At 47.0% G+C, this 17,117-nt stretch overlaps 4 protein-coding genes across 4 annotated transcripts; all 4 read left to right on the top strand.

Moving 5' to 3' along the window:
* Window positions 1-162: 162 nt before the first annotated feature.
* On the top strand, window positions 163-4,813 carry JR316_0012378 (Structural maintenance of chromosomes protein 2; the record flags this gene model as incomplete). The annotated part of the gene is made up of 16 exons (XM_047898003.1): window positions 163-190; window positions 246-385; window positions 446-595; window positions 652-789; window positions 856-1,425; window positions 1,481-1,945; window positions 2,004-2,294; window positions 2,348-2,791; window positions 2,862-3,026; window positions 3,104-3,197; window positions 3,345-3,460; window positions 3,566-3,807; window positions 3,860-4,000; window positions 4,053-4,190; window positions 4,256-4,408; window positions 4,468-4,813. The coding sequence occupies 16 exons, from the start codon at window positions 163-165 to the stop codon at window positions 4,811-4,813; spliced, it is 3,621 nt and encodes a 1,206-aa protein (XP_047742892.1).
* A 3,359-nt stretch (window positions 4,814-8,172) lies between these two features.
* JR316_0012377 (Sexual differentiation process protein isp4) lies at window positions 8,173-11,136 on the top strand (the record flags this gene model as incomplete). Its single annotated transcript, XM_047898002.1, has 13 exons — window positions 8,173-8,242; window positions 8,298-8,545; window positions 8,595-8,811; window positions 8,864-8,953; window positions 9,006-9,385; window positions 9,444-9,786; window positions 9,841-9,898; window positions 9,948-10,190; window positions 10,257-10,471; window positions 10,527-10,620; window positions 10,671-10,928; window positions 10,988-11,056; window positions 11,118-11,136. The coding sequence occupies 13 exons, from the start codon at window positions 8,173-8,175 to the stop codon at window positions 11,134-11,136; spliced, it is 2,304 nt and encodes a 767-aa protein (XP_047742891.1).
* An 801-nt stretch (window positions 11,137-11,937) lies between these two features.
* JR316_0012376 (uncharacterized protein) lies at window positions 11,938-12,848 on the top strand (the record flags this gene model as incomplete). Its single annotated transcript, XM_047898001.1, has 4 exons — window positions 11,938-11,974; window positions 12,148-12,219; window positions 12,280-12,641; window positions 12,699-12,848. 4 exons carry the CDS (start codon window positions 11,938-11,940, stop codon window positions 12,846-12,848), a joined length of 621 nt encoding a protein of 206 aa, XP_047742890.1.
* A 426-nt stretch (window positions 12,849-13,274) lies between these two features.
* On the top strand, window positions 13,275-17,117 carry JR316_0012375 (uncharacterized protein; the record flags this gene model as incomplete). Its single annotated transcript, XM_047898000.1, has 4 exons — window positions 13,275-13,977; window positions 14,061-14,965; window positions 15,018-15,353; window positions 15,420-17,117. The coding sequence occupies 4 exons, from the start codon at window positions 13,275-13,277 to the stop codon at window positions 17,115-17,117; spliced, it is 3,642 nt and encodes a 1,213-aa protein (XP_047742889.1).

The raw sequence follows: 17,117 nt of genomic DNA, 5'->3' as shown, positions 1-17,117 counted from the left end.
TTGATGACTAAAGGCATTATTTGGCGCAGATCTGCTCAATAAACAATTTTGTCACATATCTTCTGAAGAGGGTGACCGGGGTCGTGACACATTGGAACAAACCACATGACTCACGCGGGCGCGTTTTAAACCATCACTCTAGCTTGCCTTTAGCCACAAGATATGCGGATAGAAGAGCTGGTAATCGATGGTATGCTTTTCTGTGCGCCTATTGTACACTTGAAGCTTATTCTACACTTCTCCAGGTTTCAAATCGTACCCAGTACGAACAGCAATTACGGGATGGGACCCATCTTTCAACGCCATCACTGGTCTTAATGGCTCTGGCAAATCCAACATTCTCGACGCGATTTGTTTTGTTCTAGGCATTACAAACATGTCCCAGGTACATGGAACAACTGCTTCTGCATCATGTTTTCATTCTTGACGCGTTTTGGTCTTCCAGATGCGCGCGTCAAACCAAGTGGACCTAATCTACAAGCGTGGCCAGGCTGGTGTAGTCAAAGCCAGCGTGTCAATCATCTTTGACAACTCCGACAAAGATAATAGCCCTGTTGGCTTCCAGGATCAAAAGCAAATCACTGTTACTCGTCAGGTGCGTGTACTCTTTCAAGTAGCCGACACCACTCAATTGTTATCTCTTTATTTCAGATCGCGCTGCCCAATGTGTCAAAGTATTTCCTGAATGGTCACAAATCCCAACAAGCAACTATCCAATCACTCTTTCAATCCGTTCAACTCAATATCAACAACCCAAACTTCGTGATTATGCAAGGTCGTATCACAAAGGTGATTGGGTATTTGGCGTTCTTTGTCCCTTTGCACCTTCTGACGTCTTTCACATCACAAATTTAGGTACTCAACATGCGCCCCCAAGAGATTCTCGGTATGGTCGAAGAAGCCGCCGGGACACGTATGTTCGAGGAGCGCAAAGACAAAGCCAAAAAAACGATGGGAAAGAAGGAGAAACGTGTCGAAGAGCTGCAGAACATATTGGATGAGGAAATCACCCCTAAACTCGAGAAGCTCCGCGCCGAGAAGCGATCGTACATTGCGTACCAGAAGTCCGTGAGCGAGCTGGAGCGGATAGGTCGGAAGTTGCGCGCGTACGAGTGGACAGACGGGCAGAAAAAGTTGGCCAAGTATGAGGCGGATATTTTGGCAGCGAACAAGAAACAAGACGACATCAAAACCCAGAAAATGAAAGCGCTAAAGGCAATTACGGCTGCGGAGAAAGAAATGGCAGGTGTGACAAAGAGGCGAGATGCTGAAATGAGTAAGGGCGGGAAACTCAAGAAACTGCAGGACGAAGTTACCGAACAGGGCAAAAAGGTGGCCAAAATCCGTGCACAGGCGGAAATCAAGCTCGAAACCATTAAAGAGGAGGAAAAGAAAGTCGTTACACTCGACGCTCAACTCAAAGAGGTGTGTTGCATATAACTTCATAATACGTTTACCATGCCAAATTGTCATTTTTCAGGCGAATGCGATCTACGCCAAGAAAAAGAAAGAGGTCGAAAAGGTCTCAAGCCAGTTCACAAAGATCAAGGACAAGCACACAGAGTTCGAGACAAAGCTTGCCTCTGATGAAGAGCTCTTGCAAACTCTCCTCACTGGCCTTTCCTCATCGAATGCAAAGAACAAGGGCGGAGGCTATATGGGCCAGCTCGCGGACGCGAAGGCGCGTATCGCTCAGGCTGCCTCCGAGGAGCAGCAGAACAAGGTGAAGCTCAGCATGAACGAGAAGGAACTCGCCAACCTCGAAAAGAAGATGCAGGCATTTGCTAAAGAGGCCGGGGATAACATGAAGAAACTGGAGAATGTTCAAGCTGCAGTTGAAGGCCTTGAAGGTAAGATCAAAAACTGTGGCTGGGGCGCAGAGCAGGATAGGGAATTGGAAAGGCAATTGAGAGAGGCGCGAGATTTGTGTAAAAATCTTGCAGAGGTACGATCACATTTTGTCTTTGCTCTGTAAAACTACTCACTAACACTATAAATAATAGCAACGCGAGCGAGTTAAATCCAGAATCCCTAGGCTAAACTTTGACTATGAAGACCCTACTCCTAACTTCGACCGTCGCAAAGTGAAAGGTGTAGCCGCCCAACTCATCACTCTTCCTGAAGAGCACTACAACAAAGCCACTGCTCTAGAAATCGCAGGCGGCGGTAAGCTCTTCAATGTCGTCATCGAAGACGAGAAAGTCGGCAAAGACCTCATCAAGAACGGACGCTTAAAGAAACGAGTGACTTTCATTCCTCTAAATAAAATCAACGCCCGCACTCTCGCAAACCAGGTTTGTGTCTAGATTGCGACCCCAATGACTCATTGGCTTATTTTTTTCTCTAGGAACTTCAAGCTGCCACTCGACTCGCCCCCGGCAAAGTCCGCACAGCGCTTTCTCTCGTAGGATACGAGGAGGAAGTTTCTAAAGCTATCGCCTATATCTTTAGCGACACCCTCGTTTGCGACGATCCTAATACTGCAAAGGAAGTCACCTTCAAGATTGGCGTCAAGTCCGTCACACTCGATGGGGACGTGTATGATCCTTCCGGGACCCTCAGCGGCGGGTCTGCGCCTAGCTCGACACAGACACTCATTCAGGTCCAGGAACTTATTGGTGTCGAGAACAAGTTCCGGGAGGCCCAGCATAGGCTTCAGACCCTTATGCAAGAAGAGCAGCGAACTCAGAACGCGCGCAATAATTGGAAGGGCCTCACACGTGATCTGGAGATCAAACAGCATGAACTGAAGCTTCTTCAAGAGCAAGTCGGGGGAAGCAATGCGTCTCTCGTAAGTCTTTTCGTTGCGATGCGTATCACTGCATGGACAAATCGTTAATTTTGTCGTGTTGCGTTTTTAGATCGCAGGGGAGGTCGAGAAGGTCAAGGGCATTATTGATAACCTGCGTCAGGCCCTCCAGAGTGCCAAAGACCGGCAACAGGAGGCAAAGGAGGAATGCAAAAAACTCGAGCGCGACATGGACGAGTTCAAGAACAATAAAGATGGGAAAATTGAGGAACTCAAGGTCTGCATTGCAACTGTTTGGTGAAAGTGGGATGCCGTGAGCTAACAGCAACATGTGGTTGTTCTATTATCGCGCAGGTCAATATAGCGGCGCAAAAAACCGCGCTCCAGAAGAACTCGGTGATTGTGAAGACACAGCAGAAGGAGCTTCAGGCCGCCAATATGGAGCTTGGTATGTACGCCGTATGGGCTATCTTTATCCCACTTATCCCACTCTGCCCCACTCCCTCCATCTCCGTTCATTTTGATGGCGTGCGCCACTTAACTTGCCGCTGACGTGCACCATGTGCTTTTTTCGTTTCCCTTTGTTTTTTCACAGAGCAACTCGAGAATGACATTTCCGGAGAGAAGGAGCAGCTCGAGGAAGCACGCGCTGGGATCGAAGCTTTACATCAAGAGCTTGATAAACTTGTGAACCAGGTCGCTTCCAGTGAGGTGCGTGTGTCGTCCCGTTGCTCCGTTAAATTTATGTGGCTGACGTTGCATGTGTATGTGTTGCCGTCTTCTTTGTCACTTGTCTCGATGCCTTTGACCTCGTAGGCCGAACATGCAAAAGCTGAGGAAAGGCTGCAGGAGGAGATGGCCACTTTGAGCCGCTTTGACGAAGAGCTGAAGGCATTGGACCGCGATATCAAAAAGCACAAAGAACAGATCACACAGGCTGATCTTGACACTCAGCAGCTCGATCATGATATTCAAGGCTATATGACTGAAAAGAACAAGGTTGCCCACGCCATCTCAAAGCTCGAATCTACAAATGAGTGGATTGAGACAGACAAAGAGTAAGTTGGAAACATTTCTTTTACGAAATGTAGAAGGCTAACTGAAACGTAGTCAATTTGGCAAGGAAGGAACACAGTATGACTTCAAGTCCATTGATCTCCTGGGCTTGCGTCAAAAGGCTGAGGAACTTCAAGCCATGCATGACGGTCTCAAGAAGAAGGTTAACACGAAGGTTATGAACATGATTGATAGGTGTGTTACTTTCTCGCAATCAATTCACGGATACTTGACACAAAATGTCCAGCGTCGAGAAGAAGGAAACGGACCTCAAGAAGAACATGGCAATCGTGAACGAAGATAAAACCAAGATCGAGGAGACCATCGAGGAACTCGATCGGTACAAAAGAGATGCCTTGCAGAAAACATGGGAGAAAGTTAGCAAGTTAGTCGACAGCCATGTTTATCTTGCGTGGCTATGGGACTGAGCACATGGACTCATTTTCACAGAGACTTCGGTGATATATTTGCAGAACTATTACCAGGGAACTTCGCGAAGCTGCAGCCGCCGGATGGGCAAGATCTTATGGACGGTCTGGAAGTTAAAGTCCAGCTCGGTACCGTATGGAAACAGAGTTTGACTGAACTGAGTGGAGGACAGCGGTATGTGTTCAAAAATGGAATTACTTGAAAAGCATGAAATTGACGTATCGTTTCGACAGGTCACTGATCGCTCTTTCCCTTATCATGGCTCTCCTTCAATTCAAGCCTGCACCGATGTACATCCTTGACGAAATCGATGCTGCTCTAGATTTGTCCCACACACAACACATTGGCCAGTTATTCCGCACACGGTTCAAGGGTTCGCAGTTCATTGTTGTGTCTTTGAAGGAAGGTCTCTTCACGAATGCCAACGTACTCTTCCGCGCACGTTTCCGAGATGGCACCTCGATAGTGGAAAGAACCGCTCAGCGATCGACGTCGGCGTTGTATGCCAACGGAAATGGAAACGGAGAGGACGATGAGAACCAGAATCCAAGGCGGGCACGGAGGATTGCTGGTAGTTGATGGGTGGAGGAAGTAGATGTAACGGATCCCTAATTATTTCTCGTTTGTCCATATTGCTGTGCTAATAGTGTATCATTTAAAAAGAATTGTAACCGCCATGGCGACACAGGCAAGTCCGACGTAAGGTGATAACCGCTCTCCTGAAGTAATAAGTTGAAAATTGAGTGTATGCGCGTAAGAATCATGTACGTGCCTATTCTGGCTGCCTTGAACAGTAAACCGGGGAAACTGTGACCCATAAGTTAAAGAAAAGACAAATTATAAATTCAATCATACCCGACTTTATTGCGGTCTACCATCCAAGGAGCAACGGCGCGTAGATATGTACATGTGCAAATGAATAAGAGAATCACCAATAGCAGGGATTGGAAGTTGAATAGAGCAGACTGGTTGACAAATTGACGTTAGTTGAGTGTTCGTAGTGAATAACAGATAACTTTTGGACTCACCATATCTTAGCCGTGAAGTTTGAAATGGATTGAGCTCGTGGTGACTGGACGACCTTGAGCGTCGTTGACGGTTGACACGTTGATCATGCTCATACTTGTGGCGTGGGAATTATATCTGCTACAAGCCCCTATTATTCGTCGTGATTAAAAGTTGTTCTCAACCACCGAATCGCTTTGCACCGAACTACATACATCAGAACTTCACATAAATTTTATTCAACTTTCCAGGTTATACGCAATCCTCATGTTCCTCATAAGGAAAACGGGTCTTTGTCACAAGAGATTTCAAAAGCTTTCATCTTCCAAGGGTTCTGGCAGGTTGCCAGTAAAATTCGCATCATACATCTTACCGAGCCGGAATAAACACGACGTCGGGTGCACCACCGAAACAAAGGTGGGGAAGAACCTACCTGCAACTCCCACAATTGAAAGCGCCTGATGTATTAACACACTGCATACCGAGGGCTTGGGTTCGATTTTTCCGATTTTTCGCGACGTCTGGCGATATGTACGTTTCAATTTACTGCGATTGTTCGAGGTGTTAGTTAACCCGGTGGATTTGAGAGGTCCTTGTGCTTCTCTGTATGCGTTTCTATATCGTTCGTACTCATTCAAACGTCTCATCATTACTTTTCGGCCACATGTGACGGTGCATATTGAACAGTGACTGACTTAACTAATGAAGAGGGAATAAGATATTGAAGAATATGTACGATTTTTGCTGAATTCTCCATTCTTCAAGTTCCAATCATTTATTCTGGATCCTGAGGTTGCCTAGATGTGGCCTTTCTCACACACACACTGCACACGACATTATTAGCATGCGTGAGTAGTGGGTAGGCGTGAGTGCGGGCATCTGTTCACACTGCCGGCGCTTAGATTGAAAAGCCCTATCGACAATATAGCGAAGGCCACATGAATCTCTTGTCAAGCGGATATCTGCATGTGGCTTGCATTTATCGTTTACGGCATGGAATTCAATGGCAAATCTAGTAGAAAAGTCCCTACCGTCCCGCCAAGCCCTTAAATCAAATCTATTTTTAGATCTCCATATGTGACGTTTTCAATTCAGCTCGCCAACAGTTTGCTTTCGGATAGCATTTGTCCTGTTCCTCTTATCGGAGGATATCTATGCATGCGACGTCAAGTTTAAATCTAGGGGTAAAATCAGCATGTGCATCTACTCCCCTGCAACAGCCTGTAACCCAGGTCTGGAGCAAGTATCATCTGATATAATAGTTTCCGATATGTTGCCCTACTCTCTTTTCACATTGGACGACACGGTATCTTCAATAAGAGTAATTTAAATTTATCGGAGTTCGGTCCTAGCAGTAGCTCCTTCTTCTTACTGCCCCACAATTAATTTTATGGACACATAAACGGGACTCACAAAATCTTCCGCGTTGAGGCACAGGCCATAATTAGATTATTATTTAGAGCCGGTTTAAGAGAAAAATAGTATCCCTCAGAGGAAACGACTGTTAGTTTTCGCTTCTTTTCTTCTCAAGTCAGGTACAGCTTTTTACGCAGCACTTGACAAATTGTAGGATTCTCCGCCGGCAAGTCATGCATGTAGTATTCGTTCAAGACTCTCACACACAAATATGTTGACTGATAGCTGACAATGCTAAATCTTGTTCCCGTCATATTGGACGTATTCGCCAGTATCTTCCGACTCTTTTGATGGACAGAATGAGCATAATGAGTGCCAATGAATTTCACACCTGATTGCATGACAGCAGTGCAGTTCAAAGGTCTAGTTGTTACCCAGAACTGATGATACCCAAGATATTTCACATCGATACATGGACGACTCAATACAAAAGTCAAGCCACGCCCCTTGGATTGAAGTTCTAGTTCTCCGAGTCGGTGAAAATACAAAGGTGAGACAAAGGTGAGGAAAAATATGAATTACAAGTTGACCAGATCATGCTACCCCTCTCTATTTCCCACTATCTCTGAGGGCCAATAAGAAGGGTTCAGACATAATAATGAAGCTGAGGACATGACATACAAAAAGGAATCCTTTAAAGTTGTCAAGTCCATGAACATATGGAGATAAAATCTAAGTTGTGTTCAACAATGTTTGTTTGTGTTTTTGTTTAATCGCAAGATACGATCAATGAAGAATCCTGCTTCCTTTTGATGCGGGTTTAACACAAACCATGTGCACCTCCATGTCGTGTGCAGTTTGAGGTGGTAAATCGGTTCACTCCTCTCCCTCCTCGTGATGGCTGCTATGTTTTTGGAGCATACTAGACCCCATTGACGTCTTTCCTCTCCGAGAAATTCAGACGCGACTTTCGGCAATTCTCCACAAGTAGTCAAAATGAATCGTCTCCGAGAATTTCGAACTCGTTTCCACGAAGTCTTCCTGCCGTTGTTTAAACACAGCATTCAACGTTTGAAAACAGTTAGATCTCAGAAGTTGTTCGAGTGACTATTGTTATCTCTTCGATTTCTTCGAATGTAGTCTATCCAAGGTAGAAGTTGCTGTTCTCTTCCTACCTACTGACTTATCATATCTATAGGGACTTCTTTTCTCCTTAAGAATGTCACAAATAACCCCGAGGGATAGCTAAACCGATATTCCGACACAAATGCTAAAGTGTCCATGAGTGCAGTTGTCGCTTAATTGAGACCGTCCGCGAGGTAACGGAGAAAATGGATGAGGCTCCATTCGTTCATTGGAGCTAACACCATGTTTTGAGTTCCTGAAGGCGTGTAACCAAATGTCTGCCACTATGTCAACACAATTTCAATGCAGATTCTTCTTCCGAATGAAGATCTCGCCACATCGATGTACATTGGGTTCTTATCTTAGAATCCACATGCTTGACTTCCTCGTTTCTCTTTAAGTAGCCCGATGCTTCGACAATTCTGCAAGCTTGCGTTGCTTCAGCTCCCAGTATGTCTCTCTCCAAAGACACCAAGCAAGAGAGCCAGCCCTCCGACATCGAGAAACTCGGTGGCGATCCGGGTGAGTCCCCTTCCGCTCCAATACTGCACCTTAACAATACTGACAACCTATACAGCCCATATTGCGGAGCTTGCCTTGCCCGACTTCGATGACCCCAACATCGACAAGAATGAGGCGCTTGCTGGAATCTTGGAGGACGATTCGCCATACCCGGAAGTTCGGTCTGCCGTAGCTAACACTGATGACCCCAGCATTCCTTGCAACACTTTCCGTGCTTGGGTACTTGGACTCGTCTGGGCTATTATCATCCCTGGGCTCAACCAGTTTTTCTTCTTCCGTTATCCTTCCGTCACTGTTACAGGGGTAAGTTTTCTCTTAGCTCATTTTATACCACATCTAATTAGTTGTCAAGATTGTTGGCCAACTGTTAATCTTCCCTCTAGGAAGAGCATGGGCTCGCCTCCTTCCAAACGTAAAGATATTTGGTGTCGAAATTAACCCAGGTCCCTTCACCATCAAGGAGCACGTACTTTCTACAATCATGGCCTCTGTCGGTTATTCCAGTGCCTATGCCACGGACATTGTCGCTGTCCAGAGAGTATACTACAACCAAACATTCAATTTCAGCTGTAAGTCTAATTATTTTATCTTGCGGTTCCATTCTTACCGTATCATTGTTAGACCAATGGATGGTTGTTATGTCGACCCAGCTTATTGGGTTCTCTGTTGGAGGTATTGCTCGACGATTCTTGGTCCAACCCCCGTCGATGAGTAAGTACACTATTTAAAGCAATAAATCAGTACTCATCATCAATTCCACTAGTCTGGCCTACCAATCTGGTTACATGCGCACTTTTCAATACCTTGCATGCCCAAACATATGCTGGTGTGGGTAACCGCGGGGGTATCAGCCGAGAGCGTTTCTTCTTCTACGCTTTCGCCGCCTCTGCTATTTGGTACCTTCTCCCCGGATATCTCTTCCAGGCTCTCAGCTACTTCTCTTGGGTATGCTGGATTGCCCCCGACAATGTTCCTCTGAACGAGATGTTCGGTTATGTCCACGGTATGGGTATGAGTCTCATTACTTTCGACTGGGCCCAGATTGCGTACATTGGATCTCCCCTTGCAACGCCTTGGTGGGCTGAAGCCAACATCGTCGCTGGATTCGTATTCTTCTTCTGGTTTCTCACACCCGTTCTCCACGTAAGCATTATTTTAATATTTGATCAATTTATTAGTGACATTCTATATTGTTACACAGTTTACCAACACCTGGAGCAGCAAGTATATGCCCATCTCTTCTCGTGGATCCTTCGATAACACTGGCAGCACCTACAACGTCACCAGGATCACCAACCCAGACACGACTTTCAACCAAGAGGAATATGATGCCTATAGCCCTTTGTTCATCTCTACCACCTTTGCCATTTCTTACGGCCTGTCGTTTGCTTCGATCACGGCCACCCTCACCCACGCATTCCTGTATTTCCGCAAGCAAATTTGGACTCAGGCTCGCCGTGCTATGCATGAACAGCCAGATATCCATGCTCGTTTGATGTCACATTATCCCCAGGTCCCTGAATGGTGGTATGCTGTAATCTTCGGTATGTGCTTCTGCTTTTTGTTGATATCATAATTCTAACAAATCGGTTTCTCAGTTGTCATGTTCGTATTTGGTGTTGTCTCTATTGAAGTTTGGGAGACTAAATTCCCTGTGTATGTTCAGTTTATGTGCAAATAATTTTATTCTGACGCTCTGCTTCAGCCAATGGTTCATCCTTGCTCTCGTGATTGCCTTCTTCTACGTTATTCCCATTGGAATGATTCAGGCCATTACGAATCAACAAGTCGGTCTCAACGTCATCACAGAGTTGATCATTGGTTACGGTCTTCCTGGTCGCCCTGTCGCCATGATGATGTTCAAGACTTGGGGTTACATTACCATGGCTCAGGCACTGACATTCACGTCCGACTTCAAGCTTGGCCATTACATGAAGATTCCTCCCAGGTATGTTTGCCGTTTCTATCGGTGTGCTTGGTATACTCGGTAGACTTACGCATTGATGTTATTTAGGGCAATGTTCTGGGGTCAGGTTGTTGCAACCGTCATTGCTGGAACTGTTCAACTGGGTGTTCAAGCGTGGATGTTCACCAACATCCCTGACATGTGCACACCTGGCCAGAAGGATGGCTTCATTTGCCCCAGCACAGAGACCTTCGGCACCGCCAGTGTTATTTGGGGAGTTATTGGACCTGCTAGGCAATTCTCCAAGGGCCAGATCTACTATGGTATGTGGTCAAGATAGTCGTCCTTTTTTGTTTAGTCAACTGACATTTATCTCAGCGCTCTGCCTTTTCTTCATCGTTGGCATTGTGTGCCCAGTCATCACTTATCTCCTGAGCCTGAAGTTCCCCAACAGCTGGCTCCGCTACCTCAAGTATGTTTTTCTTTTATTCCTTGCACTGTGCTTTCCTGACATGCCTTCAGCTTCCCTGTTATCTTTTCCGGCACTGGTCTCATTCCTCCCGCGAGTGCCGTCAACTACGTACCTTGGGCAATTGTTGGATTCATCTTCCAATACGTCATCCGAAGGCGCCACTTCTCATGGTGGACTAAATACAATTATGTCCTCTCTGCTGCTCTCGACTCTGGTGTTGCTGTTAGCGCGGTCCTTATTTTCTTCATTCTACAATATCCCAAAAACGGTTCCATCGGTATTGGTCTTCAGAACTGGTGGGGAAATACGTGAGTACCGGTTCTTACTGTTTGGTGATCATTAGTTGTTTAAATTTTCTTTCTTTTAGCGTCATGTGGAATACTGCAGATGGTACATCCAAAACACTGCTGACAGTAGCAGACGGCGAGTTCTTTGGGTGTGTAGTCATTTTTTAATTTGCTCGAGTGTTAATTACTAATTTGTTGCCGCGACACCAGACCTAGGACCTGGCATTGATTTTCATCCGACTCAGAATCCCCTCTCTCGCCTTGCGATACACACATGCTTTCACGCTGTTATTCATGTAGTTAATGTTCTGTATAATAGTTATGACACAGATGTAAAAGCACGCTTTGCTATGCTAAATTGATTTTTTTATCTTTGGGTAAACCACACTGCCAACAAGATTCAATTTGGCGCCCATAGTGCCGGCGCGGCGCATGAATTTGTGGATCTGAATAATTGACAAACACGGCAAATGTTTGGGAAAATAGCCGGCAGCTGGTCTTCACAAAGCGTGATACAGCAAGCTATGATGGTGTTTCAACTTCAAACTTTGGAGAAGATCACTTTTCTCAATTGAAGCTCATAGGCAGTGTCCGTCGTGATGGGCGCCATCAAATGCTTTGTCACCCATCTGTTAACCGAATGACTGTCCGTTACTGTTGGAGGAAATGGATTCCCGAGTTCCTCGAGTTGACCTCGTACCCTCATCGGCACCCCCAACCACACTCCGTCTGCAGGCCAGCGGAGTATCGCATCGAGCATCGACAAAATCTACATATCATAAAAACCTTCAGTAACGCCATTAGGACGCATTTGACTCTTTCATCGTTCGTCAAGTGTAACGAAATAGTCCTGGGCTCCCTGGTATCATTAGTTGAGCTTGTTAAAGCCTTTGGAACATGATTGATAGTGCGTACATTCAAACGGTTTTTCTTTCGGTCAACCAAGATTAAACTGGTTTGCTTCTTCTTCTAGATTCTGCTGTTTTATTATCTTTGGGATTGCTTGCTTTCTCGTCGTTGCCGACGACTAATGCTGCACTTAGTTGGTCCATTTGTACGAAAGACGAGTAAGTCGAGTCTTCACTTTTCCATCGCTGCTTCTGGTGTGTCATGCCATGGGCGGTCATATCTTGATTCGTTCTGGAGGTTGGGAGTGTATCAATTTACTCTCTGTGGCGGTGTTTTACTTCCTTTTACCAATCGTTGTTCATGTGGCTTACTGACAAGCTTCATTTAAAAGGTCAGGCAAACAGACGTGCAAAGATCGAGTCCCGAGAGGTATCCGGATCGCGATTGCTATTACTTGTCGTAAGTTTGATGTCACTGACCCTGCTTGAAAGTGGTGGTTAATCAGTTTTTGTTGATGATCCAGTTCTGGTATTGGTCCTGCTTGCCACGCTCGTGATATGTGTCATTCGAAATAGAAGAAGATCGGAGGCTTCGGAGAGGGAATATAATGTCGAAGCTAGTCAAGTAGATGGCCCTCCTACTATAATTGCGACGGAGTACAATCCCACCTCCGGTCCTTCCAGAGTGTACAGCGGAAACAAGAGTCCCTACTCTGGAGGTGCGGACGGCCGCATGAGCCCTCAGCCCCCGATGAGCGGGCCCATGTACCCTGCGACAGCTCAACACTACAGCAATTATAAACCGCACAGCATCAATCAAAACCACACTGCTCCCCATTCACAGGTTACTTTCCCAGACGCCTATCCCTTTACGGGCTACTCGAATGTACGTTGATATTGGCTATGTTCTGGACAAGCGTCGATGCTGACGCCGATTTCATAGTCCATGGGACCACCGAAAACTGCCTTCGTCAGTGGCGGATTCCCTAGACCACTCCTAGCTGGCGACAGGCTCAAGGACAGAATTAAGGAGCGCCCCGCTTCCATTTCGTCACTGACTACAACCGTGCCAGCTCCGGCTTATAGGGCTTGATAAACCAGTGATGTGAAGCCGATTCAGCCTGTTGTCGGAGCGATGTTTATGCCGTTGCACTGTTCAGGGCAGGACTCTAGACAGACGCCTTGGTCCGATGCCTGTTCTATGATCTATCTGTACATCAATAGCATGTAGATATGGAACAAGTTATTTTGACACCATCAGGGAATTGCTTATTCTTAAGTGAAGGCTGGGTTCATACCAGGTTTACGGAGTGACGACATGCCACACAGGTGATAGTATATATGATTTGTGGAACAAGAGCATTCTGTGAAGATTTTCTTTTTGCCGTTCCGCGAGAGATTTTTTCATTTGTCGGTTGAAAGGGATATCAGGGCAGACGGTATTTGCCGAAGCCCCCTGATCTGTCGTTGTTAACAACGCTCTCAGTTCTTGTTGCCCACCCTCTCATCGTACAACCCGATGCCCAGCCTATTTTCTCGTACTCGCACAACCTCGACACCACAGAAGCGACATAATCTACCCGCCGACGAGAACTATGGACTAGGGTCCTCCGATGAGTTTGGAAGGGTCAACAGCCGTCTTTCCAACCGCGGCGTCACCCTAGGCACGCCTTCCAAAAAGGACAAGAAGAAGGACCAAAAATTTCAGAAAACCTTTCCCTCTGGTCGGGAAGAGTCTGAGCAGCCTCTGGATCCACAGTTTCCAGATGGCGCTTTTCTACCCTTAAACCTCGAAAAACCTCGAAACGACAATGCTTCAGAATACCATAAAGAACACGATTACGGGTACCTATCGTATGAACGACACGTGGTGTTGGGTATCGAGCAGGTCGAGAGGCTGGTAGAGGTTGTAGCGGAGGAACTGGAGACTCGCGGTGGGATAACGACCCCCTTCATTTTTTCTACGACCGCCCTGGACATATCGTCATCTGCAATCAAACGTCTGATTCGCAGTTTCATTGGTTCCTGTGAATCTTTCTCTGGTCAGAAAGCCCAGGAGGCGGAGGCAAAGTGGAGGGAAGAAGCAAGATTTGCAGGTCCTCATGAATTGGGGATGTGTCTGCGATGGGGACTGGCTCGTGTCATCAGATCTGTTGGTGGTCAGGACGTCCGTGGTTTGGTCTCATGGGAACACTACGTTGAGTTCCGCGAATCAGAGGCAGGTATGTGGAATCCCCTTACATGTCGCCTTTTTTCTGTGGCATGGTGTGCCACCAGACGATAGGCTAATCTCTACTCTCCATAGCACTTCAATACCCTCCAATACATTTTGCCACACATTTCCTGCCACCTTTACCGCCCCCTCTTCAAGCCATTATCGTCCGACTTCTCGACTTGCTTTCTCGACTAGTCGCCAATAGTACTTCATCAGGGCATACACCCCCAACACTTTCGCCGCTCTTTGGCCCTCTTTTCTTTGGCCTTGGCCCCGCCACGCTTGCTTTCCATCATGCATACATTCATTACTTACGCGCTGTCAGCGCCATGGAACATCTCATTCTTTCTTTCGTCCGATGGAAAGACACCCCTCGGGTGCTACAGACTTCAAATCCTTCCGCCAGCGCAGCGTCTCTGGGAGTTCCTGTCAGGCTCAAAGAGTGGATTAAGGGATACCCCTCCATGCTGCCCGATATCCAGCAAAAGAAGCCTCAGCCTCGCAGAGGTGCCCGTACCGTTCGCGTCACTAGTGTACGCAGAAACGTCAGGATGTATTCTCCGGATCTTGTCAAAACTGCATCTACATGGGCATACAGACCACCGGGATCAAATGTTAGCAATGGTCTCGCCAATTCGAAGGAATGGGACAGAATTGCACCCGCTACATTAAAGTTGGCTCCTCGTTACTCGGAAGGATACAAGAAGAGGATGGACATGCCAGCCAACTTCAATCCAGATATTTCGCCGGGTGCTGCTATAAACATGAGTCCATCCCAGTCAACCTCATCATATCTATCTACTACTTCAACTTCCACGGGCAACAGTTCCCTTCTTCCGACATCAGATTATTTCGGCCTCAGTGGTGTTCGAGAAGGTGAAGATAAGTTTAGGAGTCTCACGGATCTGAAATGGGGTGAATTCGAGTCTATGGGATTCGGCGGTCTTGGGGACGAGAAGAAACTTCAGTTTGACCTGACAGAGTCTGCAAGAACAGTGCGTCATATTTTATCTTGAATTACGGCATCTTTTATTCATTAATTTACAGGAACGCTCGGCTAAACGGCAGACGTTGTCCTGGAACGACTTTTCTTCTGCAGGGTTCTCCCGCATGGATGCCCCTTTAAGTGCTACTCTCCAATTCAGCACACCTCTGACACATACCATCTCGTCATGGCCAGCACAAAGCGCTGAAATGACCAAGAAATTAAAGAAAACACAGAAGCAATTGCCAGCATTCGGTTGGGACACTGAGCCTGTTATTGGGACCGAGGAAGTCATTGAAGAAGCGTTTCTGGACGTATTCTGCGATCTCATCTATGGTGGCGGTTGGATGGATCTTGAAAGGGGTGAGATGCTTGACAGAGACTGCAATTGGGCTTTGGTGAGTTTGTCTTTTTCATTTGGTATGTGAATATCTTTATTAATAACTCATACGTTATTCGTTTAGGTCGAATACAAGTCTTTGCCGCCTTCTCGGACGACAGCTTCTGGCGGTGCAGATCCTCGTACATCGACAGCTCTTCTTTTGTTCGAGGAATTTGTTCCATTGGAATATCGTGAGCAACTAGCGATCAAATCATCCAACCGCCGACGTTTGCCGTCTCTTTTCTCTACATCGAACAAGAAGACCTGGAAACAGGCACCGACTCTTAATGGTCGTCCCTATGTCGTTGGGCATGTTCCACATAGCCCTTCTATTCGTGAAGTTGAATTCGAAGGTTTACTTCATGGCACAACTTCCACCAAAGTTCTATCACTCAATCCAAAGGCTTCACGTTTGCAAACTCCAGTAACTACCGCTCCGCCTCCCTTACCTGTTCCTCATGCAACTCAAGCCCCCGTTGTAAAGACGGTACCGGCGCCCACAGTTAAAGCTGAATCCGAGGCACATGCTGCACCGAAGAGCGACGAGATGCATTCCGACTCTACAACATCACCGTCCGTGAAGAAATCGTTGTTTAGACTTCCAACGACGCCCGGCTCGAATCGAAGGTCAATGATCCCAGCTGCCTATTCAAGCGTTGATTTTGAAACCAGAATGGCCAGCTATAGTGACGATGACGAAAATGTCAATCCAAATGAACCAGAAGACGTCAAGCAGAAGCGACGTGAATCGAGCGCGGACGCCTGGGTTGACATCTTGGTGGGGAGTCAGAGCCGGAGGATGGGGGGCCAGGAGGCTGAGTTCTCGGACAGAAAACGTGGGCAAGGTAGTAAGCCTTTGGATCCTGACGATGCTAGTCTGGAGGTAGCTCAGGTTCTTGCTGCTGTTCAAAACCGTGCTCCGTCTCCTTCGAGTGTGATGGAGCGTGTCGACCAGGATTATGGCATGGACCATCATCTCTCGGATGATTATGATATTGACGAGGTTGAGACGGTTCCTAGAACCAGCAATGTTGAAGAAGACTATGACAGCGAGTCGGGCCTTGCCTACGATGATTCCGAGATGGATCATGGAGACCAACCGCAATCCGCAGTTTTAAGTGCCCTTCAAGCTGCCAGAAACCAACGCCGTCTGGGTTATTTCGACCTCCATCCTGAAAGACGGAATGCTACACAGTCCATGATTGATGAAGACAATCTTCGAGCGAAACTTTCCAACAATGACAGCGAAGATGAAGATGAAGAAGAAGGACAAGTGCACAATATTGCTGAAATTCGACCACTTCCCGTTCCACCTGTCGCACCTGTTGCTCAGCCAACCATCCAGCAGCCTAGTCCTCAGGCCCCGGTCAGATCAACCGTTGCAACTCTCAATCGGTTACAGGATCTGAAATTAGACAATGGTGCAGCTCCTGCGGTTAATAATGGCCTCCCATCGACGCCAAGTAAAACCGCAGCTCTCATCGAAATGTACCGGGAGCGTGAGCGTGGCGGTTCTCCAAAGACCAACCCCATCAACGTTGTCCCTGTCGTCATCGCCCCCCTTGCTCCCTCCCGTCTTCCCGTCCGCACAGCTTCTTTGCCTAAAGAAAGCTCCCTCACGGCCACACCTTCCCCCAAAGTTTCACCAAGGCCGTCACCTTCTGAATCGTTAGCAATAGATCTTCCTCGCATCCCTCTTGAAGAGACTGGGCGAAGCAGCCCTGGTCGCTATCAACACGGTGCCCCCCTCCAGAACGTCATCGAAGAAGACGAGGAGTAG

This window comes from Psilocybe cubensis, chromosome 12 (assembly GCF_017499595.1).
Source record: "Psilocybe cubensis strain MGC-MH-2018 chromosome 12, whole genome shotgun sequence".
Taxonomy (NCBI): domain Eukaryota; kingdom Fungi; phylum Basidiomycota; class Agaricomycetes; order Agaricales; family Agrocybaceae; genus Psilocybe; species Psilocybe cubensis.
This window is presented reverse-complemented; position numbering and strand designations above follow the sequence as displayed.